Source organism: Pinus tabuliformis, chromosome 5_1 (assembly GCF_031772625.1).
Source record: "Pinus tabuliformis cultivar Carrire ecotype Pingquan chromosome 5_1, CPIR1, whole genome shotgun sequence".
Taxonomy (NCBI): Eukaryota; Viridiplantae; Streptophyta; class Pinopsida; order Pinales; family Pinaceae; genus Pinus; species Pinus tabuliformis.
The window spans coordinates 337,025,004-337,051,722 of NC_142305.1; the positions used below are offsets into that span (position 1 = coordinate 337,025,004).

Here is a 26,719-nt window from a genome sequence, read left to right on the forward strand (position 1 = left end):
TTATAATGAGATCATCCACATATAAAGATATTAAAGCAACATGTCCTTTTTCATCTTTCTTAACATACAAGTTATGATCATTTTTGCTTTTCACAAACCCATTCTGAAGAAAGAAGGTATCAATCTTTACATACCATGATCTTGGTGCCTGTTTCAAACCATACAAGGCCTTTCTTAACCTGCAAACCAGATGCTCCTGTCCCTGTTTGACAAACCCTTCAGGTTGAACCAAATAAACTTCTTCCTGTAAATCACCATTTAGAAAAGCAGATTTGACATCCATTTGATGTATATTCCAATTATGTTTTGTGGCTAAGGCAATCAATAATCTAATTGTATTCAACTTAGCTACTGGTGCAAAAGTGTCTTCATAATCAATGCCCTCCTGTTGAGCATATCCTTTTGCTACTAATCTTGCCTTAAATTTATCAATTGTACCATCTGCTTTAAATTTTGTTTTATACAACCATTTGCTTCCAATTGGAACTTTATTTTCAGGAAGTTCCACTAATTCCCATGTTTGATTTTTCATAATAGAAGCATACTCATCATTCATAGCATTAATCCATGGTTCATGTTGTTTAGCCTGCTCATAATCAATTGGTTCTTCAACATTCATTATATTAGACATTAAGGCATAGTCTCTATACCTTGCAGGAGGCCGAGTCTGTCGGGACGACCTTCTTGGTGTGGGTGTTTCATCCATGATTCGTCGGCTTTGAGGTGTATCACCCCCTTGTGATGACTCACTGCTGCTAGATGTGCTCGTACTGCTGCTATCATCCTGATCCTGTACCTGTACCTGGACCTGTTCCTGTTCCTGCTTAATCATAGTATCAAGCTTGATATGTGCATTATCATTAGAAATATGCCATGTATCATTCTTTGTATTACTTTTATCAGTCTGCTCATGAAACAATACATCACGACTTGCAAATAGTTTATGGGAACTTGGATCAAACAATTTATAGGCTTTCTGATCCGTACAATATCCAATGAAAATACACTTGATGGACTTGGCATCAAGTTTTCTTCTGTTAGCTTCAGGAATATGAGCAAAAGCAGTACATCCAAAGACTTTGAAATGACTCACATCAGGTTTATAACCATAAAGAACCTCAAAAGGAGTTTGAAAAACTAATTGCTTAGTGGGACATCGATTCTTCAGATAAACAGCAGTGTTAATGGCTTCTGCCCAGAAACCATTAGAGATGTTCTTACCTTGCAGCATACTACGAGCAGATTCCACCAAGGTTCTATTCCATCGCTCAGCAACACCATTTTGCTGAGGGGTATGTGGCACTGTGAACTGTTGTTGAATTCCATTAGATTTACAATAGGTGTTAAATGCCTTTGATTTATATTCACCCCCTTGATCAGATCTGAGTATTTTAATACACTTTCCTGTTTGTTTTTCAACCATATTGCGAAATTATTTAAAATACTCAAATATGTCACTTTTCCTTCTAACAAAATAGACCCAGGTATATCTAGATCTATCATCAATAAAAATAACAAAATATGAAGCACCACCAAGAGACCTAGTTTGCATAGGTCCGCATACATCAGTGTGAATTAATTCAAGAATATCATACTTCCGTTTCTCAGTATGAACAAGAAACTCTTCTCTATGCTGCTTACCAAGTGCACAAGCTTCACATGGTAAATGTTCACACTTCATAACAGGAAGACCTTCAACCATTGATTTCCTTTGTAACAACGATAAATCATTGTAATTTAGGTGCCCATACCTGTGATGCCATAATTCTGCTGTCGATGTCTCTTGAGATGTCAATGCAACATGGCGCTTGACTGTCACATCCAATCTGTACAATCCTCCAACCCTGGTACCTGTTGAAACAACCTTGTAGTGGTCCTGAACATCTTTCAATATACACCCCAATTTACCAAATTCTACTTTTAAATGATTATCAGTGATAGCGGAAACAGATAGCAAATTCTTTTTAAGAGCAGGTACATACATCACATTATGAATCTGTCTCATTTGTCCATTAGGTAAGTACACATTTACTATGCCATAGCCTTGAACTTTAAGTGACCTATCATCTCCTAAGTAAATGTGTGTACCATCAGATTTCTCAAAATATTTATCAAACCATTCTTTATTACAAGTCATGTGTGCCGATGCACCAGAATCTATAAACCAAGTATTCTCATCATCAGTTTCAGCAGACAATGCAACATCAAAACAAATACCAACTTAAAACAAATACATAGACAAATACATGGACAGAAAACCAGCAAAAGTGAGACAAGGCTCACACACAACTTCATTAAATCATTTGCTCAGTTACATCATACTTATATAGGAAATATCTGCAACCAATTCCTAACCACACAAACTAATTCTGATCAACTGCTCATAACTAATTCTGTTCAACTGCTTCATAACTAAATTCTATTTCTACATTATTCTCACAATTATAACATCTTTTTTATTCTATTTTATTTTTTTCTTCATTCCTTTTTCTAAATAAAAATATATTTTTCTACAAAAACGGAATGAATTATTAATAAATTTTGTAAATCTTATAAGTTAGATATTTTTGAAAGTATTAAATCAAGAAAATTTACAATTTCAATCAAGTTAGGTCGAACACTTTTGTGATCCATAATTAAGAGAGATAGTCTTTCAGATTAATCGCATCGCAAGGATTGGGTCGACGTTTCAAACCAACTAATGTGGTTCATCCTCAGGACAAGGTGAGAAATCGATCGATCTGAGAAAATAAATAGCAGGGATGCATCATTGCACCGTTCATAGCTACTCATTAGTGAAATAATATTATTTGGTTAGAAACTAGCAGTTATGTAAAAATAAATTACTTATTATCAACCAATCGCAAATTTGTTAATTAAATAATAAAATAATAATATAAGCAAGGAGTGACCTATTCAATTAACTAGTCAATATAATAAGTGATTATAATAATATTAGGTAAAAGTTTGTTTTTTTGTTGGTAGAAATATAATATGTTTACCAAATTAAGTAACTCAAATCTTATAAATTCATATAATAATGTCATATGTCTATTATAAATTTATCTAATAATAATAGTTTGAAAATAATTAATTTTAGAATTTTATATGATAATATGTTACTAAAGAACTAACATATTTGCTAAGTTAAATAACTAAAATCCGATAAACTATTATAAGTTTATATGATAGTAGTTTGAGAATAGTTAATTATAGAGTCTTATATAATAATATAATACTAATATTATGAATCTATATAAAAATTTAAATGAAATTAATAATCAATAATATAATTATTTATTTATATCAAAATTTTCAATCTTTTTTTTAAGATAACTATATATTAACAAACATTCAGAAAGGACTATAAGGGGGGAAAGCCATTAAATAAAACGAGGAAGATAACAAAAGCCAAGAAGGATAAGGGGGAGGAGAGAGAGGCAGAGTTAAGAGGCGAGAGTTGGAATCCAGCTTTTACTTAGCTTCCAGCCATCATCCCTATTCTGTTTATTGGTATGCCTCTCAATCTCAATCGCTTCCCTGAGTTTCCTGTGGTGGAGATGACCAATTTTAGCAATGACTTTAGACTCTTAAATGCAGACATGGTGCTTAGATTTCTCAGCATGTTCTGCAAAGGCTGACGTGCGGGAGCAAGACTTCTCTGGCTCCATTTGGATCTAGCAAACTAGATCTTAATGTCCTTGTGGAATGTGATTGATGGTAGTTCGGCAGCGAAGGCCCTCCAATTGGAAGAATCCTCCAAGAAAAAGAATTTCATTAACTTCAAAAGGCTATTGAATTATGGGAAACGCTCTTCCGGTTTCGTCTTTAGCTTGGTTCTACTTCAATCTGCTAGTGCAGTAAACAATGAACAGGTCTCTGCATTGAGGAATTAGGCTTGCATGCAAATTTCTTCAAAACCCGATTCTGCATCTTCCCCCTCTCACCCAGGGCGTTCTCTCAAAATTACTGGACGGTCTCCTTCTACTTCCCCTCTTCAAGTTTATGTTTCTGGTGCACTTGCTTAGTCCTCTTCAGAAGTTGTCAAGTTGCTTCCTACCACTGACCCATCTTCCAGATCTCCTGCGGATTCATTTTTGGACTCGGTTTCAGCACCCGCTAGGTCCTCTCCGATGGCTGTTGACATATCTCCTTCTAGATCTCCCAGGGTTCCATTCACGGACTCGGTTTCGACACGTGCTTGGTCCTCTCTACTAGCTGTTGACATTTCTCTCTCATCTCCATCGGCGATACCACCCTCTGCAGCATTGTTGATGAACCTAGTGAGTTCGTTGTCCCCTCGGTTTAACCTCTCCCATTCCCTTCCCTCCCTCGATGCTAACCCCTTGTCTTCGCTCATACCTCCACCTTCCTCAATCACTGTCCAGTCCTCTAACTATGTTGATAGGTCCAGGTCCGCTCTTCGCAACATCCCTCCCCCTCTCCACGCATATACATGCTATTTAGTGACTTCTTCCACCAAGGAATCTTCCTTCCCCCCTACCTCCAGCTTGCCCCTGGCATTGGTTATCGGTCTACCTCTCTCCTCCTCCATCAATTCGAACTTAACGGATTGCTCCTCCACCATCCCGTCCTTGATCATGTTGTCTTCCTCTCGACCCTTTCATTTTAATAGACATAACATAAATAAACACAATATCTACTCTAATATCTCCGGTAAAAGCAAGAATATTTCTAATAACGTCGTTCATAATAACAATTTACTTTTTAGGGTTGATAGTAATAATACTAATTACTTTAATCACAATAACGATATTAATAACTCTTATCATAGTAATAAATATAATAATAATATTTATGACTATAATAATAATAGATGTAATAATAATTACAATAATAATAGTTATAACAGCACCAGCTAAGATGATGATGATGATCATAATAATAATAGGGGTTTCAAGAATGTTATTAATCTATCAAAAAAGAATTTCTATCCCTCTGTCTTTAGTCTTCTCAACAAAGGTCTCGTATTCCCGATAAAGACACGGCCAAATTAGTTGGCCTTTGCCTCACCTCCACTTTTTTTAGCTTTCAGGGTGAATTCTATGAACAAAATTGTGGTGTTGCGATGGTCCCCCCCCTCTCCCCTATTGTCACAAACTTGTTCATGGAAGATTTTGAAACCAGGGCCCTTGCTTCGGCCAAATACTGTCCTAAAAAATGGAAGAGGTTCGTTGATGACACTTGTGTCATCTGGCCTCATGGTCGAGAGAAACTAGATTTGTTTCTTGAGCACCTTAATTCCTAATCAGACTCCATCACGTTCACCATGGAAGTGGAGGAGAATGGTCGCCTTCCCTTTCTTGGCATCCTGCTTTCTAGGAAGGATGATGGGTCCGTATGTTACCAAGTTTTTCGGAAGAAGACTCACACGGAACAGTACCTCCATGCCGATTCTCAGCACTTCCTTGCTCAGAAATTTGGGGTTCTCAGCACTCTCGCTACCCGTGCCCTAAGAATCTCCGATGACGAGCATCTTGATCAAGAGAAATCTCATGTTCTTGAGCTTTTTTAAAATAACGGGTACAACCGATCCCATAGCCTTAAGGCTTTTCACAGAGCTAGCAAGGAACCGAAGGTTAAATATGCCCTCTATGATCCTATCTCTAAGGTTCATCTCTCGTATATCCAAGGGACCACTGGTAGGATTGCCCATATTCTTAAGAAAACTAATGTTTCTTCGTTCTTCAAGCCTCTCAATACCATTAAAAATTCTCTTAGGTCAGTCAAGGACCCTATTGACCCAATGAGCTCAAAAGGGGTCTACCTTGTCCCTTGCTCATGTGGTATCCCCTACATTGGAGAAACTTGGAGATCTATTAAGCAGAGGATCAGTGAACATGTGGCTGACCTCAGACATAATCGCTCCCGCATGTCAGCCCTTGCAAAACATGCTGAGAAATCTAAGCACCATGTCTGCATTGAAGAGTCTAAATTCATTGCTAAAATTGGTCATTTCCACCACAGGAAACTCAAGGAAGCGATTGAGATTGAGAGGCATTCCAATAACTTGAATATGGATGATGGTTGGAAGCTAAGTAAAAGCTGGATTCCAGCTCTCGCCTCTTAACTCTGCCTCCCTCTCCTCCCCCTTATCCTTCTTAGCTTTTGTTATCTTCCTTGTTTTATTTAATGACTTCCCCCCTTATAGTCCTTTTTGAATGTTTGTTAATTTATAGTTATCTAAAAAAAAAAAAATTCATATAAATAAATAATTATATTACTGATTATTAATTTCATTTAAATTTTTATATAGATTCATAATATTAGTATTATATTATTATATGAGATTCTATAATTAACCATTTTCAAACTACTATCATATAAACTTATAATAATTTATCAGATTTTAGTTATTTAACTTAGCAAATATGTTAGGTCTTTAGTAAAATATTATTATATAAAATTCTAAAATTAATTATTTTCAAACTATTATTAGATAAATTTATAATAGTCCTATGACATTATTATATGAATTTATAAGATTTGAGTTATTTAATTTGGTAAATATATTATATTTCTACCAGCAAAAAACAAACTTTTACCTAATATTATTATAATCACTTATTATATTGACTAGTTAATTGACTAGGTCAGCCCTGCTTATATTATTATTTTATTATTTAATTAATAAACTTTCACTCATTCGATAATAAGTAATTTATTTTTACATAACGGCTAACACTGTGCAATGATGCATCCTTGCTATTTATTTTCTCAGATGGATCGATTTCTCACCTTGTCCTGAGGATGAACCACATTAGTTGGTTCTAAACGTCCACCCAATCCTTGCAATGTGATTAATCAGAAAGACTATCTCTCTTAATTTCAATCAATTTAATGGTGCATTTTATAAATTATAAGATTTTCATAAAATGAACTAAAAAACAAATAAAACATTAATCATTATTCTAACATACATATATATAAAAGATAGAAAAAAATTAAAAAAATACATAATTATTTCATAAAAATGAAAATTTCTAAATTTTTTATTAATTCAATCAAAAATATAAAATATTTAATAATATATATATATATATATATATATATAATTAAATTATTTTTAAAAATATTAACTATTTAATTATAAAAAAAGTTATAAATAACCTAAACTAACACCTTTTCAAAATTGAATCATACTTTTATGAACTACTATATAACAGTGATACACATAAAAACAAAACACATCTTTACTACAATGGTTACATTAATACACATAAAAATTAAACACAACCTTCATGAAAATTATTAAATAAACACAAATTTCATCACAATTTTTAAATTAACAATTTTATTGATACATCCCCACAATCCACCCTAATCCTAATCCTCCTCCAACATACAACTATACCTGCTGCTCCCATATGTTCATTGCTCGTCTATTCTATACAGCCGTTACGATGGCATTAATTAATACATCCGCTCACAGTCCACCATTATACTAGTACTCCTAAAACATACAGCCATTACGATGGCATTAATTAATACATGCGCTCACAGTCCACCATTATCCTAGTACTCCTAAAACATACCACTACTCGCTGCTACCTATGTTTGTTGCTCGTTAATACTATACATCCATTAACGATCGGATATTTTAGTTAGGTTTTTCATCCCCTGCTCTAAATTTATTCAAAATTTTGATCGTTGCAAAATTCGTCCTCTCACGAGCACCAATTCATTTATCTATCTATGTTGGAGAAAATTTCACATCATATAGTTACTTTATGTCCTCGTCAAAAAACTTTCTTCCGCTTATGACTCTCGCTTTCCAGTAGTGTCGGTCATATTGTGGTCAGACTTTTGAAAATAAAAACCCCTAGTTCTAGTTCTAGTTCCAGTAGTGTCAGTCATATTTTGGTTAGACTTTTGAAAATAAGAAACCCTAGTTCTAGTAGTGTCGGTCATATTGTGGTCAGACTTTTGAAAATAAGAACCCCTTGAATCCCGTGTGCAGATGTCACCGAAGGTTTGAACGAGCGGTGCATGTGCACTGTGCACCCAACGACTCTCCAACGGATATTAATATCTAGACAATATCCGCTCATTGCGGTGGGTGCCGACGTTAGCGGAAGAAATTTCGATAACTTATCAACCTCCCGATTCTTTATATCTGTTGGAGTTCACCAATCAGCCATCGACTCAGATGATCGGTTCTACTTTCCATTCTACTTAGTTCTAGCGTTAGATATTCATTAAGAGGAAACCTACCTATCTTTAAGTGAGCATCTGTTTCGTTGTCAAATGGCTCCCGTAATACTGGCCACAACCTTCGGTTTCTTCGGGATAGCTGCTACAGCCTATGCACTAGGTAGCGACTAGCAATCCACACATGCTATGTTTTACGGTGGCAACGATGCGTCGGGCTCAGGGGTTAAATTTGACGCCCGTATGCAAGTTTTTGGCGATTTTATACGTAAAATACGATTTATTTTAAAATTTAAATGTCATCTCTAACTTGCAAATAATTTTCGAAAACGTTATTTTGACCGGCATATTAAAAACTCACAAGTTCATATATATAGCTGGGCAGAATATTAGAAATTTAGAGGTCCCACCGTCCCAGACTCCAGTTAAACTCAAGGAAAAGTCCGGAACAATAAATATCAAATTAGTTCTAAATGCCATGGCAGTGATAGCGTGGCATGCATTAGTGATTGATTTAATTGGGCAGCTGCCGCAGCGGGCCGGTGACCTCCAGGCAGGGGTAAACTGTTGGTAAGTTTCCGCGGTCATTTGGAAACTGCTGGTAAGTTTCCGGTCAAATTCCGTCTCGAAATGATCAACTAATGAGGGCAGTCTTTGAAACAATGCTTTAGTGTCTCCGCTAGCAATAAAAGGAGCATGCCCCCACTATTCTATCCGCCACTTTCTTAAGCAACTGATCCCAATGGTGGCCAAAATAAACCATTTCGAAATTAAATAAGTCATCTATACTCTCCTCAAGTAAAGGAAAAGGAAAAGCATAATCAAGATAGAATTCCTGATGGCCATCAAACATAACAAGCAGCAGCTTGTTGAGAGGACGACCAGATATATTCAGTGGCTTTCCTTTTCCATTAGTGAGCATGCTATCAAATTCTAATTGGAACTGCGTTAGAAGATTCTCGTCATTTGATAAACCCTGAAGAGAAAGCTAAAGTGAGTGGAAAGGAAAAATAATGTATGCTGTGCTATTTTTTCCCTGTGATATGTTTTAGGATCTAAACATAAAAAGAGTTAATTATAATGTGGGAACAGAAAACATGTTAGAAAATGTGGATCACCTCCTTTGTATACACAGCACAAGACCAGGATTGATTGCATTGTTGTGCTTGAATTTTCTCCCATCTTTCCTCCAACAACTCGCTTCCTGCTATGCGCAAAATTTGTAGCATCTTCATCTTTAGCATGCTGTCTATCCATTTCCCTTCCAACTTAGAGCAATTTCTTACATCCAGAACTTCCAATGAGGTGAGGCATTGGAAATCCTCAGGGAGCTTCTTTAGCTTGTCGCAGTCTTTCAGTGATAGAACTCGCAGTAGTGAGAGACCTTTGAAGTATATACATAGTTCTTCAAGAGTCGAGCACGCTGATAAATCCAAGTGCTCCAAGTACTTGAGTTGGCAGAAACTTTCTGGCAGCTTCTGTAGACTCTGACAACTGGTCATAATTAGCTTTCTTAAACTTGTTACTTCTCCAAATCGCTCCGGAAGCTTCTCTAGATGGTCGCACTCAGTCATGTCAAGATGTGTTAAAGTGGAGAAGTTGCAAAACCCATCGGCCCTGTATAATGTAATCACCAGGTTATATTTTATGCCGAGTAATTGCAGAAACAAAAGAAAAGAGAGTCAATCTAGGTTTGGTGTCGAATTGCATTTTAAATGATCAAATTTGTGTTTATTTTGAATTTTTCCAGATATTCGCTTGTGGGCAATTATGATTATGAAATGTTTTATATAAAATTCCTTAAAAAAATCATCTAAATTTAAATTTATAAATTATTTGTGTTAAAATTAGTTTAAAATTAAATTGTAATTAAATTATTTTAGTGTAGTTTTAAATAGTAACTAAGTTTTAAATTACAGCGATTTTTCTTAACCTCAAATGTTACAAGAGTGCCAATTTTGGCTCTCATTATGAGTTTTTCCAATCTGTGTTAGTTTAGCTTCGTTTAATTTTAATGCTTGATAATTTGTTTTTTAGTTTACTTTGTTTTAGATTGTATTTTTGTATTTTGCTTTCTTCTCTGCCTAAAGTGTAGAAAGTGTAGAATTCATGTAAACATTTTCTTAATTTGATTATATATTCATTATTCAAATTTAACCCCTGGTTACCATTGTCATTGATTATTCACAACTTCTTCACAACTGGGAGGGATGAATAATTTACTTGTCATGAATACTAGCGGTGAATATCAACATTATTTCACAAAAATTACTATTTGTGGTATCCTGCATATTATTTTTTGTTGTTTCCGTATATATTTCCCTTCTATTTTATCACTATTTCCATTTTAAACAAAAAAACTTAGAACATTTGAACAATCTGGAAAATTTGTTGAAAAATTTGATCAGCAGGTCTCAAAACAAAGTGTAGCAATGAGACTTGAGCCGAATGGTACAACAAAGAATGGAAAATTTGAACAATTATGAGTACAATTTAAAATTAGATGAAACCTGTACAAATAAATTTAAAAAGTCATATGATGGGCAGTTTAAAAATAAAAACGTCACAAAAAAATTCCTTGACGGGTAGGGTCACCCGTCAAATTTAACCCCTGGTCAGGCTGCATGGGCGTAGTACGTTCAATAATATTGGCTTCATTTTCAGCTTTAGATAATTATTTTATACCATATGTTAGTTAAGCAAATCGACCGTGAAATTAATTGGACAGGCGGTGCGTGCGGATACGGCAACCTATATAGCCAAGGCTATGGAACAAATGCTGCAGCTCTGAGCACGGTGCTTCTCAACAATGGAGCTACCTGTGGAGTCTGCTACCAAATGAAATGCAACCACCACTACGACCCCCATTGGTGTCTACCAAGCACTGCGACAGTTACTGCGACTAACCTCTGTCCCCCTAACAATGCTCTTCCCAACGACAATGGAGGATGGTGCAATCCACCTCTCCAACACTTCCACATGGCTCAACCTGCTTTTCAACAGATCGCCATATACAGAAGTGGCATTATTCCAATCATATTCAGAAGGTAATTAATTGCTACCCTAATTAGTCTGATAACACTATAATCCTATTCTTCAACCTGAAGTTTTATTTCCAACTGGACTTTAATTAGGATGAAATCCTTAGCTGCAAGGTTAATATATATGCGTGCAGGGTGCCATGCGTGAGGAAGGGAGGAGTTCGATTCACGATCAATGGGCACTCCTACTTCAATTTGGTATTCAATTTGGTACTCATTACCAATGTAGGAGGTGCAGGGGATGTGGAGGCGGTTTCCATCAAAGGCTCCAACACTAGTTGGAAAACAATGTCCCGAAACTGGGGACATAATTGGCAGAGCAACTCCTATTTAAATGGGCAGAGTCTATCCTTCCAGGTCACCACCAGCAACGGGAGAACTATCACTTCCTATAACATTGCTCCTGCAAATTGGCAATTTGGCCAGACGTTCGAAGGACTGCAATTTTAAGCCATTCTAATATGTATCAAGGCTAACTTGTGTAAGAGTAACGCTGAAGCAAAGAAGCGGAGGTGATCCGACAATATCACCCGCTTTTAAGTGGTTATTACTCCGAGAGTACTTCAGGAGGCTAGTATTCATAATGTTGAATAGGATACGCAAATTAGCCCCCGACTCTGATTGTTGCTGTAGCATAGAATTGATGTATGCATCGCGTATAGAGCTGTACTGCCAACTTGGGGTGGCGATATTTTGTATTAGTACCATATTTCTCCTCAATTGCATAATTGAGAGTCTCGATAGCTTCATTTTAATCGCTTATGACAGTTGGTAGAGATTCTTATGACTTTCACAATTGCGTAATCTGAAATTGGTTCTGCTAGCCATCTTCTTTCGGCTTGATAAATTGAAGTAACCAGAGTTACGTCAGGACATAAATTCGGAACGATTTAAGCATGTTCTGCTAATGGATGTATGGAGTAAAGTAGTATGTGTGTGTATTTTTTTAATTGTTTTGAATAGATGAAATTTACCATTATGAGATTATAACTGTTTCAACCGAATCTAAACTAGACTTCCACCGAATATGACACAGAAAACGGGGAACTTAGATTTCACATTGATCTTTAAGATGAGCTAAGTTTATAAATTACATTTTATTTTTTATTTTTTTCATAATAGTTATACACATATATAGTACATAAATTATTAATTTAGACACATCTAGATCACAATTATAATTCATAGGAAACAACAACATTTAGACCGATTCTTCTTTATTCATAATAACAACTACACATGACATGGAAGCATTACGTGGAACATTCTGCCTTAAGGTTTACATGTAACATACATTACAATTCATAGGAAACAACAACATCTAGACTGATTCTTCTTTATTAATAATAACAACTACACATGACATGGAAGCATTGCATGGAACATTCTCCCTTAATGTTTACATGTAACATAGATTACAACAATAAATGATTCTTTGTCGCATTTCTCCAATACAGTTATCAATAGCTCTCATATCCATTTTGAAATCTCACTCTCTTTTCTTCACCACACTTTTGAGCTTCCCACTTGATCCATTTAAGACATAAATGCTTCAAACCATCTTTGTTAGTCTCTATACATGTTAGTCTTGATACTAAAGCTTCTTATGGAATTGCCACCATCTCTTGACTATGTGGTCTTCTGTTATAAATAACATTATGGGTACAGAAGACATTGACAATTCTACAACTTGACCTTCTATAAAATAAATTATACTTCTAAAAAACAGATCACACCCACTTGACCTTATTAAAAACTACTTATAACTAATAAGCGTCACATTAATCTATTCAATAATTAGTATGTTATTACAAATACCAATATTTTCTGACCTAACCTATCCTATCCATTTGTCAATTTTCATACACAATGTTCACACTTATATTTTGATTGATCTGCATCTACCATTCCTCCATCTAGTTCATCCCATTAAGCTATTTAAAGTGAAGCCTTCATAAATATACTTTATTATTGCATGCGTTACACAACCATGATCTTCTACACATGAAGAGAACTTTACCACTTTCCATCAAACAGAAGCACTTCCCACTTGCCAATCAGAACATAAAATTGGCCAATCTTATAAATAGATCAGATCTGCATCCTCTGGCCATGGTGTAAGGCAGAAGCTACGCCACACAGATTCTTTAGCACTATATGATACACATGTCGGAATTGCAGAGGCATTTATGCAGACAATAGTTTGGACTGTGGTTTAGAGTTATTGGTGATGGCACACATGGGTCAGGATACCCGAACGAAGACAAGAATAGGCTTTCCACATATCACACCGATTTTTTCGGGACATACGCTTCGTGGATGGATTGCAGGGTTGAAGTCACCCATCGCAGTGATGGTGATGATGCTTCACGTTCTCAAGGCAGGTAGGAGGTGTTTGCGCATATCAAACCATGCCTGGCAGCTTGGATTTCTTTCAAGACCGGGCAAGAATCATGTTTGTTAGTGTTTTTAAGATGGTGGTTGGGATTATTATTTCCAACACCACCCCCTTAATCACAACTTTCGTCATTGACAATTCCCAAATAGTCTCTGAGATAAACAAAACTTTCATGTGCTAATGGCTTTGTGAAAATATCAGCAAATTGTTCCTATGATCTTCCATGCTGCAACACAATTTCATCATTATTAATCAACTCTATGATAAAATCATATTTAGCATCAATATGCTTGGTCCTCTTGTGAAAAGCATTATTCTTTGATAATGCAATTGCGTATGCGTTGTCACAGAATATAGTTGTTGTTCCCTCTTGGTTGTAGTGAAGATCCCTCAACATCCTTCTCAACCAAACTGCTTGACACGTTGTTGCTATTGCGGTGACACATTTTGCTTCTGTTGTTGACAATGAAACTATGGATTCCTTCTTGGAGGCCCATGAAATGGCTCCAAAACCCAAATGAAAAACATATCCTGATGTGCTCTTTCTGTCATCGACACTTCCTACCCAATCAATGTCAGTGTAACCAACCATCCTGAACTCACTTGTTGCGGTGTACAAAATGCCATACTGTTTTGTCCCATTGAGACACCTTAGAATCATTTTTGATGCATGCCAATGTGTTTCCTTAAGGGTTTCCATGAACCTCGACACCAAACTCACTGCATACATTATATCCGGCCTAGTGCCAGTCAAATACATCAAGCTTCCTATCATACCTTTGTATAATGTCGGATTGACATTGCTGCTGCAATCTTCTTTGCTCAACTTCAACCCCATGACAGTTGGAGTTGGTGTAGGCTTGTTGTTTTGCATCTTAAACCTCTCCAAAATGTCTGCACTTACTTTGATTGAGAGATAAAAATTCCATTTTTTGTTTGCTTCACTTCTATGCCTAAAAAATACCTTAACAACCCCAAGTCAGTTATTTCAAATTCACTCTTCATGACTTCTATGAAATCAGTGATGAGGAAAACATCACTGCCTATAAAAATCAAATCATCTACATATAAGATGACAATAAGAATCTTACCATCACTCTCTCTGATGTAGAGAGTAGGCTCACCGTCACATTTTTCAAAACCATTGTCCAACAAGTAAGCATCTATACAGCTATACCATGCATGTGGTGCTTGCTTCAACCCATAAAGAGCTTTCCTCAACCGAGAAACTTTGTCTTCTTGGCCTTCTACCTCATAAACAGGTGGTTGCGCAACATACACTTCCTCTTTCAGTACTCCATTTAAGAAAGTTTATTTTACGTCCATTTTATACACTTTCCATTTATGTTGATTGGAAATCGCCACAACTGTATGCATTGTCTCCATCCTTGTGACTGGCGCAAACGTCTCTGAATAATATCTTGCATTTTGCTACTTGTATCCTTTGACATCTAGCCTTGCTTTGTGCCTTTCAATCTTACAGTCAACATTGCTCTTGGTCTTATAAACCCACTTCACTCCAATTATTTCTTTTCCTTATGGAAGGTTCATTAACTCCGATGTGTCATTCTTTTCTATCGCTTCTATTTCTTCCTCCATTCCCGCAACCCATTTTTCTTCTTTGATTGCATCTTGAAAATGGATTGGGTCATCTATATGACAAAATAATGCAAATAAGGCCTCTCCTTGATAGTTCACTTGTGTGACAACTGCATCTTTTCTTTCATCCTCTTGTGAGTTCATTGATAGTTGTGCATGCGCACCTTCTTCTTCCAAATCCGATCTTATGTTTAGGGGAAACATTCTATTGTTTATCATCTGAACCTTTGCAATTAGCTATTTTCTTGGAGGCCTATCCAAAATTGTGCACACATCATATTCGAAGAAGACATTGTAGCCCTTTTGCATGAGTTGTCCAAGGCTTATGAGGTTATGCTTTAAACCAGGGACAAAGTAAACATCTGAGATGTACTTCTTCTCCCCCTTCTTTGTTACGATATTAACTCTTCCTTTTCCCATGACAGATACTTTTCTATCAGTCCCTAATGTCACTTTAGATTTCACACTTTCATCTAGATTGGAAAACATTTCAGCTTTCCCTGACATGTGGTTGCTACACCCTGAATCTAGATACCATATATCACTTCGTTTTTCTTGTGCTACATTACAAGCTAAAAACATGCTATCATGGTTCTAATTTTCCTTTCTGAAATTTACACTTGGTTTGTAGCTAATGTCATATTGCTTCTTTCTACATTCCTTTGCATAATGACCATACTTCGACATTGGACTTGAGATTTATCGTACCTCTGAATTTGTGCTTGATTTTGGCTTGGGCCTTGACCTGGAATTTGATTGTTTCCCCTTCCACTTCGTCTTGAAGAGTTGCTTCTTCCACCTCTGTGTGGGCTTCTTCCTCTTCCTCTAGCATATGATCTTCCTTTGCCCTACCTTGACCAAATGAAACTTGTGTCTTGAAGGAATGCTCCAATGAGGGGCTTGTTGATCTATTCAGTCTATGTTCATGACAAGCTAGTGATGCATGAAGCTCATCCACTAAGAACTGTGAGAGATCCTTTGTCTCTTCTATGGCCACAACAATGGCATCAAACCTTGCTGGAAAACTTTTGAAAACTTTCTCATCTATTCCGCTTTCTTGAATTGTCTCACCATGAGACCTGATTTGAGTAACCAACCCAATTACATGTGTAAAAAATGAGTCTACATTCTCACACTCTTTCATACAAAGTGTTTCAAAATCTCTTCTCAACCTTTGCAGTTTTGTTGTCTTCACTTTTTCCATGCCTTGGTAGGTTTTCTCGAGGGTGTCCCATGCTTGCTTGGACTTCGTTGCTACTGCAACCCTTGGGAAAACACTTTCATGAATCGCTTGAAAAATGTAGAAGATGGATTTTTCATCCTTCTTCCTGTTGTCCCTCAACAGATCCATTTATGCTTGAGACAAGGCAATGTATGCTTCTACGTCTACTGGTTCTTGAAAACCATTCTCCACCAAGTCCCAAATGTCTTGAGAAGAAAATAGGGCCTTCATTGTAATATTCTAATAGTCATAACTTTTGTCATTAGATTAGTGAAGCTTATGCTTGCTGTTGCCATTTCGGAGTGAGAAAAAAAAACCTTTCTACCTGCTTGTAAATATTCTAAAAAAATCAATATGTCCTCAAAACAAATTTTAATTGCTAGTAAAAGCACTTGTTTTTACACCAACAATGTTTAACTCGCTATGATACCATATTAGAAGATCAGAAAAAATTTCGTAGGGTCAGAGGAGAAGAGTCTGGCTCAGAATTCAGTTGCGGCAAGGTAAGTCTTATGTTGCAGCAATGATATCGCAACTACACAGAGGCTTAAATAATACACAAGACACGGGAAATAAGTCATGGAAAAACATAGTAGAAACAAAAAGGTTGCGGTAAATTTACTCATGAAGCTTTAGAACCACATCGCAACACAACATACTTTGTATTGTATTTCAAAACATAGGAAAACACATTCGCGTAATAAATGGAGTCTGCTGGGGTTGCAGGTAAATGTCTTTGAAATTGGTTTCCATGCACCCACCAATATTTCCTCCACAATTTTCTCCTCACTCCCTCACATACTTTCAACCTCTCTCGGTCTCTCTAATATGCAAATGACTTTTACATTCACATTTATCTCAACATACAAATTTGACGTTAATACATGACAGAGAAAATATTTAAAACACAACATGGTCAATTTTACATAATAAATGGGTTTCTCAACTTGTGTTATGGAGTGTGGGCCCAAAATTCATTAAATGTGCTAAACTCACTCTGTCCTGTTTTGCAGAATGGTCAGCGTTGTACCTCTGTTCTAACTTCAATCCTCCCACGCTTATGTTCTGACTTGTTCTGAGTTCAATCCTTTCGCGTGTAAACAAAATTGCATACAAGGTGAAACAAAATTGCATACGTGCAATAGTTAACAGTCAAGCATGGTGTTTGTCAGTGTTTTTAAGAAGGTGGTTGGGATTATTATTTCCAACATCCCCATTTTATATAATGTGGGCACTAATAGCCCATGAGATGCAACAATATCACTCGCTTTCAAATGATCTCCGATGATATTAAAGGCTGTACTCTTAAAAAGTATTAAATTTTTTGTTAAAAAGTATTAAATTTATGGGACCTTTTTTGTTGGTTTGATTTAGCGATAATTTGAATGTTGAATCACATGGTTTACATAATACCATTTAACAGGACCAATGCACTAATTTATTTATTGGAGATTTAAATTTATATAATTTCAAAATTTATTTTAGATTTTAAAGTAAAATTGTTATTTCATTTTTTAATACTATCATCATTATCAAATTAAATAAAGAAAAATTAATTAAGAAAATTGTTGTATGTTTTTTAATAATATTTTTTCTTTTTAGTTATTATGTCTATTATGATGAGATATCTTATCTCTCATCAATAAGTATACATGACCATTTTTAGTTTGTAAAGGTAGAAAACAAGAGTAATAAAATTCAGGATGGCTACTAACTTATTTCAAAAATCATCATAATTCAGGATGGCTACTAACTTATTTCAAAAATCATCATAACTTTCTAGTAAAGTTGAACTAACTAAACCATATAAAATTGTAACTTTTTTATCATAAATATTATTACAAATTTACATATAAAATCGTAGCTTTTTTATCATAAATATTACAAGTTAGTCCTAACACTACAAAATGTTTGAAATATATACATAGAAAAACAAATCATTTTCAAAACACTATTTCTATTTTAACATATGAATCTAAAATTTTGATTTTATGTTACCGATTGTAATTAATAAGAAGAGTTAATATAAATCCTTTTCAAAACACTAATTCTATTTTAACATATGAATCTAAAATTTTGATTTTATGTTACCAAGTGTAATTAATATGAAAAACTTAAAAATTGAAAAACTATTTTTCAACCAAAAAATTAACCAACAAAAAGGTTTTGATAGTAGTAAAATATATATGTTGATAATAGTAAAGTATCAAGTATTATTAAATTTTACATTAGTTAATTTGATTGATGTTACCTGCTCCAAATTCCTTTCGTAATAGAGGAACAAATTGATAAAAAAAAAAAAATGTAATTTTCAAATCATTCATAAAAAAACACGGATTTTGAATTCATACCATATGTCAATAAGATTATGCAGTAAGGGATAAAGCCATTTGGTTATAATATGAAATGCCAAATAAGGTCGCTCTTAATATATTTTATAATATATGAAATGCCAAAGAGCACAGACGGGAGTAACATAACACGACAAAAGGCATTCGGTTATAATATGAAATGCCAAATAAGGTCACTCAATCATTTGTTAATATATTTTATAATATATGAAATGCCAAGGAGCATAGACAGGGGTCAAATAACATAACACGACAACATTAGCCATTCTCAAAACCAAAGGTTAATTGGTGAATTTAATAAATTATTCAAATCTATAGCAATGATTCAAAATGGTTTAATGCTTTGGTAACCTTACAATAATTTTATAGGACTGAACTTTGTAGTTGTCACAATCGCAAATATTTATGGGTTTGGTTCGAGTACATTTGAACCATTAACTAATATGTGATTGAGAAGTTACTATAGAGAATGAAATATACATTTCAAAAGTCCAAAAAACATTCCAAATAAAATTTGTATTTAAAGATTGTGCCCCCCTCATAAACATTAACATCCTTTTTGCAACCTCTATTGGGCTTTGAATCATTAGAATTTTGTCTTTAAATAAAAAAAATAAAAAATAAAAATAACGACCATAAAAAGGTAATTTATAACCGAACATTCAATACTCCCTATTCTATAACATTGTTACGAGATCATATCATAAATTTTCATATGAATTATATATATATAACCTCATATTACATTTGTATCTTTTTTTTATCCCACATTAAATTTATTTCATGTCGGACAATGTTTCCTAGCTGATTGCAAGTAGTTACTACTCATTCGTATACCTTGCAAGTAGTTACGGTGAGCAATTTTGACAATTTTATAATTCCCTCTCTTACGGGCGCCAATTTCTTCATCTAACCATCTCACTATTGTTATCACGAAAAGTTCTTTCACTTAGTACTCAACTTACATTCGTCCTTATCACTCCGCCTTTACACTTCCACGTAGAAAGTTGACGTCTCCAATTCTGTACGCTTCATACGTCCAGGTTCATCAAAACGCCTGTTTAACCTCTTATAAATTCTGTCCACGTGAAAACTGCAAAATTTGCACCCATAGTTTTGCCACGTAGCCATTTTATACTAAGAGTTCAAAATTTACCCACAACTAAAGAAGGTCTTCACTGGTAACATGTGTGGCCAGCACTAAATAATTGCAAGGGCAAGTGTGATATCTGTTATTAATTTTAATCCGTTAGAAATGTGAATGGAATGTAAGTAATATTTTGAACAATATAAGAAGGCGATATTTTTCTTGGAAATTTTGCCTAGTACTCTATTTCACCGGATTCAACTCATCTATCCATGTCACGTGGCCCACGTTCTCGTGCGTAAATGCCATACGGACTTCGTCTCCGACCGCTTGGACACATCATTCAGCGTTGAGGACCGTTGATACAGTTGACATCCATGTTTTTCATTTGCAAATGCTTGCTTCGCTCCGCACTTGATTGAAAAAATAAGAAATCTATGTACATCCATGCTTTTCATTTGCAAATTCTTGCTTCGCTCCGCACTTGATTGAAAAAATAAGAAATCTATGTACATCCATGTTTTTCATTTGCAAATTCATGTTTTCCATTCATGCAACTTACAACACCTCAACACAGTATCACATGCAGTAATCTCATAGCTTTCATGACTTGAACAATCCTTAGCTAACTCAATTTAGACGCATGTAGCTTACATAGAATCCCACACAACAGTATTTCTTAGTGTAACATTCTTGATAGTCTGATGCTCGTTCACATTGCAACATCTCCAACATTCTTGTATTGACAACAACTTCAATGCAACAGTACACACATTTTTCAATAGACAATAATTGACATAATATACGACTCTTTATTTTTTGATCTCGTTGTCAATTAAGAGGGTATCGTAGATTTGGAGACCTTGAGTGTTCAAAAATCCAACCCGAATTCGAAGTGATACAACATGACCCATTGTTCACACAAGTTTGTACACAGATTGGCTACAATAGACAACAATTTCAACATGGTTCATTATAATGTTGCATAGATCCATGTGCAATCACACTAACTTCCATCTCCACTTCCTCACAAAACAACAAGACCATTTCACATACACACCACACACCTCTCAATCAATTCTCTAATTTTTTTTACCTCCCGCTCTAATACCAAGAAAAAATATTAAAGGCAATAAATGGAAATGATGATGCAGCTCATAGGTGAGATAATAGTCACACTAAGTGCTTTCCCACACTCTCACATCACTCGATCAACGTCCTCTTACTTTTATAAGTTACACAAAACAATTTTTGGGTCTGTGTATTTCAAACTTTGATGGCTCTTGAATTTTGTGAGCCTAAGTGCTCACCTCTGGAATCCTATGGGTTATGGGCCCATGGAACTGTATTCTATACAACAATGGAGCTCATAAACCTTACTTCCACTCATATCAGGCTTGCTTGTAAACTCATGTTGAGAACGGGATCCCACAAGGACAATTTTGGGGTTAAAAGACTATGTTTTGGGTCAAATTTTGTGATGTGGCTCAACCTGGCAAGAAGAGTGACACTGATTAAAGCACTTCTCTCGACCTTACCTATATATTAGTATGCAATCATTATGGCTCTGGGAAGCGCCCACAAGCAAATGGAACTGATAATTAGAAGCTTCCTCTGGCAAGGAGGAGAACAAGATAATAAAAAATTTAGCCTTGTTAAATGGGAGCAAGTTACTCTTCCCTATGAAAAAGGAGGCATAGCAATATGACTGCCAGGACTAAGGAACATTTCCCTGGGGACAAAAATTATCTGGAGAATGATAAATGGGAACGGTCACTAGTGGGAAAAAGTACTAACAATGAAATACTTGAATGGTCATAGAATAAAGATGCTCACTAATACTATTCCAGACAGGCCATGCACCCAAATCTGGAAATTGGTTAAAAGGATAATTCCACTTATTAGAGATCAAATATCAACAAATCCAGGGAATGGCAAAACAATTTCTATCTGGGAGAAGAGAATAATGGGAAAAAACCCCTTAAACTAGCAACAAAATTTAAGGGGCCTTCAGAGTTGGATGGAAGAGCAAAGTTTCAACACACTTTATTCTATTTCGGATTAGGATCAGAATAACTGTGTTAGATGGAAAAAGAAGGCCACTCCATCAAGACTTAAAAGTCAATGGGAAATTTTAAAATTCCATTTGGCTGGGGCTGCGCCCATCAACATAGAAGAGCAGGATGACTTTGTTTGGGACCAAAATGGAGGGGATTACACAGTGAAATTGGGGTACAACCTCCTCCAAAATCTTCACAATCAAAATGACTAGAGTCTTTGGAAGGCAGCAGCTTGGAATTCAAAGACTCTGCCCAAAATTAAATTCTTCACCTGGACCCTTCTCAAAGGTAAAATTATTACCTCTAAAAATAAAAATAAAAAGGAATACAAGGGCCCTCAAAATGTGTCATGTGTTAAAAGGAGGAAGAAACTATCCAACACTTATTCGTTAACTATATGGTGGCGAGAGAGTGCTGGAAACAGGCAACAAGTCCTTTGGAAATAAACATAAATCCAACAATCCAGTTGACAATTCTTCATAAAAACTGGGATAAAAGCTACCCATATACAAAGAAAAAAAGGCAAAAATAAAAGGATATGGAAATGTCTTTCCTCAATCCTATTTTGGGAAATTTGGTTAGCTCGAAACCAATGCATTTTCAAAGAACAAAAGCCAAATCTAGGCAAGATCTTAGGAAAAACTTGGAGCCAAGTTGCAGAGATAATTAGTACAAATGGAATCTCAAAAATGGATCAGAATAATTTACAACAAGAAGAGAAAGACTGGTACATTAAATCAATGTTATAAAACAAAGCAAAAGCAGTAGTTACAGCAAATAATAAAGAATCCCACACAAACAAGAATTAGAAATTAAGATTGGAGGACAAAGAATTTGCAGAATGGATAAAAGAACAGAAGAGACACATTCTCTTTTTTGATGAAGCTGCAAAAAATAACCCAGGCAAAGCAGGGGCAGGAGGAGTTATAATAGATCCGAATGGACAAAAAATAATAACCTATGAATGGGGACTGGGAGAAATGACAAACAACAGGGCTGAAGCATACAACCTTCTCCTAGGCACAAGGATTTTAAACAAAAATGCATTCAAAAACCCTATAATAATAGGGGATTGTGCTATCATAATAGCCTCTCTATATGCCAATAGGGACTTTAAAAGCATAGCCATCAATAAAATCTATATAAGGATCAGAGCAAGTTTTGAAAGTCTGGGAAATATAACCTTAAAGCACGTCCTGAGAAACCAAAATAAGGATGTGGATAGCCATGCCAACAAAGAAATTGACAGACCAGTTGGCATAGTCAAAGAGAACAATGAAGTTTATGGAGAAAGTATCCCTTGACCCCTCTCCCTGGATAAAGAACGAGAATGTATACCATGATCCACATGTATCAGTGCAGGCTCCTAGGTAAGATTTGAGCACATTTGATGATGGTGATCCTCTTGAGGTGTCATTTTCCACACTAGTAGATGCAGATCTTGGATTGAATATTAAGGAGGATGAGGTGTAAGAGGATGGAGGAGAGAGTAGTGGAAAGGGTGTTGATTTTGATGATTTTAACATGGAATAGGACTAGTGATAATGATGATCTATGAGATTATCCCATATATGGTTCTAGTATATATTATCCTATTTTGTACTTATCATTAGCATTCCTACCTATAGTGTTTGTGACACTATATACATACACACATATATTATGATTACATATATATTAGATATTCTAATTTATTATGTGTTTGATAATCATTAGTGTAGTAACTACTTGTATCAACATTTTATAGACGTTGTGCTTTATTAAAATATTGGACATGTCTCTCTACCTTTCATTTTTGTATTTGAAATTTGAAATTTGATATATATAAAGTGTTAAAAGTGTATTTTTTTGGGTCAATGTATCCACTATTGGATACTCATGTCCATGTTTCCTCCATGTCCTATGTCATATTGTCACGTGAGTTACAATTCCATATTGTCACATGACTTACAATTCCAGAAAGAATATGATCCCTTTATGAATCATACCATTCCCCTTGAACCATGCCCTTTACAGAGACACATGGAAGATAACCTAGAATCCAGAATTCATACTTTCTCTTGGAAATTCGATATGAAGAATCTTGCTATAAGATAACAAATTCCTTCCTTGTTTCAAAATACAATAGGATTCCTTCCATGTTCCAAAATTTGATAGGAGAGTCATCCTACTTCTACAAGAACATAAGTACAATTTTTTCATGTTCGCCATTTTCTTATACTTTTAAAATTTTAATTTCTAATTATTTCTTCTTCTACTACCTCTTGGTTTTCTCATAGTCTCACCATGTTTTTTTTCCTCCTTAAAATATCATCTTGTCAACAATGCTTATGAACTAATAATTTATTTCGAACTATCTTTTGATATTTATTTCAGTGATTGTTGACAAATAACTTCATATATCATTATATGCTCCAATTAGTGCTACCACTTATGTCAAGAACACAATTACCATACAAAGTATGTAAAAAGAAAAGGAAGACAATGCATTCCTAAACATCCTTCACCTCATCTTTAATGACCTTGAATTTTTTAAAAGTGTTTTGCAGTATTTGGGTGATTGGTCACCCTGTCATCCTTCATCTTTATGGAATATGATTTCTATCCCAGGAGTAACTAGGGTGGTAATATGAGGTACGAATATTAGCCCCCTATTTATAAAATAAAGCTTAATTGTTTCATTGTTCCCCATCACCTTCACCATGAATTCAAACAATCTAAGGCTTAACAAGAAAAGGACCTTATCCCTTGCCTTGTTTCAATCATTCCACTTAACAATATTATGCTTCTTTCATTATAATAAAATCCTTGCTCTCTCTCTCTCCCTCTCTCAGGCACACACACATACACACACATAATAAAGAAATAATACACACACATAATAAGAAATAATCCATTTTGAATTTGCAAATGTTTAAGTTGTTTCCATTAAATTTATTGATCACTAACTTTATAAATTCCATTTTCTACTACAAAAATAACCATAATTTCCATTGAAACTAAATTAATTACAAGATAGAAAGTTATATCTCCTTGGTTATGGATAATACTACAAATTTATCAAAAAAAAAGCAACAAGCTCTAAATACATGCATGATGAAAACATCTTCAAAACCTCATTTTACTTTAACATAAAAGTATGTATATATATATATATTATATATATATATATATAAACTTATAAGAAATCTAATCAACTATACTGATAATGATGCAATGACAATTATTAACTAATGTGGGAGAGCCCAATAATGTGAGAAAATATTTTTCAACAAAAATATTAACAAGCAAAGAGATACTCATATTCATAAAGTTATATCGTATTAAATTTCAATTTGAACAATTTAGCTTATCATAGATGTGCCAAGATTTTCTTTTTATCTCAATAGAGTTAAGATAGTTTTACATTTTGGTATATGTGTTATAGTTTTGTAGTTTTGAATTTCCAACTCAAATGAATTTCCAATCCACATTTGAGTTGGGTTTTCTTTAGCCATTGACATGGTTTTATTATTTTTTATTGGATGACATTGTTTTATTAATACAATAGGAAATGGGATTTGTAATGATGAATTAAAGAATCTAAATAACTTTTGTATGGAAAGTTGTTGTACTCATATAGTGTTATATGAGCTATCATTATTTTGATTTCTATGGTTATGTTTTTCAATTTTATTGATTAATAATATTTGGTGAATTTCACTATATTGTTATGCCCATTATAACATCTTTTTTATTCTATTTTATTTTTTTCTTCATTCCTTTTTCTAAATAAAAATATATTTTTCTACAAAAATTGAATGAATTATCGGTAAATTTTGTAAACTTATAAGTTAGATATTTTTGAAACTATTAAATCAAGAAAATTTACAATTTCAATCAAGTTAGATCGAAGACTTTTGTGATCCATAATTAAGAGAGATAGCCTTTTGGATTAATCACATCGCAAGGATTGGGGTTGACGTTTCGAACCAACTAATGTGGTTCATCCTCAGGACAAGGTGAGAAATCGATTGATCTGAGAAAATAAATAGCATGGGATGCATCATTGCACATGTTAGCCATATAGCTAGTCATTAGTGAAATAATATTATTTGGGTTAGAAAAATAGCGTTATGTAAAAATAAATTACTTATTATCGAACGAATCGCAAATTTATTAATTATATAATTAATATAAGCAAACAGTGACCTAGTCAATTAACTAATCAATATAATAAGTGATTATAATAATATTAGGTAAAAGTTTGTTTTTTGTTGGTAGAAATATAATATATTTACCAAATTTAATAACTCAAATCTTATAAATTCTTATAATAATGTCATATAGACTATTATAAATTTATCTAATAATAATAGTTTAAAAATAATTAATTTTAGATTTTTATATGATAATATGTTACTAAAGAACTAACATATTTGCTAAGTTAAATAACTAAAATGCGATAAAATATTATAAGTTTATATGGTAGTAGTTTGAGAATAGTTAATTATAGAGTCTTATATAATAATTAATACTAATATTATGAATCTATATAAAAATTTAAATGAAATTACTAATCAATAATATAATTATTTATTTATATCAATTTTAATTTTTTTTTTAGATAACTATATATTAACAAACATTCAAAAAGGACTATAAGGGGGGAAAGCCATTAAATAAACGATGAAGATAACAAAAGCAAAGAAGGATAAGGGGGAGGAGAGGGAGGCAAGGTTAAGAGGCGAGAGCCGGAACCAGCTTTTTACTTAGTTCCAGCCATCTCCTATTCAGGTTATTGGTATGC

At 34.4% G+C, this 26,719-nt stretch overlaps 1 protein-coding gene across 1 annotated transcript; it reads left to right on the forward strand.

Moving 5' to 3' along the window:
* Positions 1 to 10,908: 10,908 nt before the first annotated feature.
* On the forward strand, positions 10,909 to 11,663 carry LOC149164790 (expansin-A8-like). The gene is made up of 2 exons (XM_089430985.1): positions 10,909 to 11,219; positions 11,348 to 11,663. The coding sequence occupies exons 1-2, from the start codon at positions 11,011 to 11,013 to the stop codon at positions 11,661 to 11,663; spliced, it is 525 nt and encodes a 174-aa protein (XP_089287111.1). The 5' UTR covers positions 10,909 to 11,010.
* The last annotated feature ends 15,056 nt before the right edge of the window (positions 11,664 to 26,719 follow it).

Excerpts from the sequence above, each read along its gene's own strand:
- LOC149164790 (XM_089430985.1), top strand. The coding sequence starts at position 11,011 with ATGAAATGCAACCACCACTACGACCCCCATTGGTGTCTACCAAGCACT. Across the intron at positions 11,220-11,347 it reads ATTCCAATCATATTCAGAAG|GGTGCCATGCGTGAGGAAGG; the intron begins GTAATTAATTGC and ends ATATGCGTGCAG.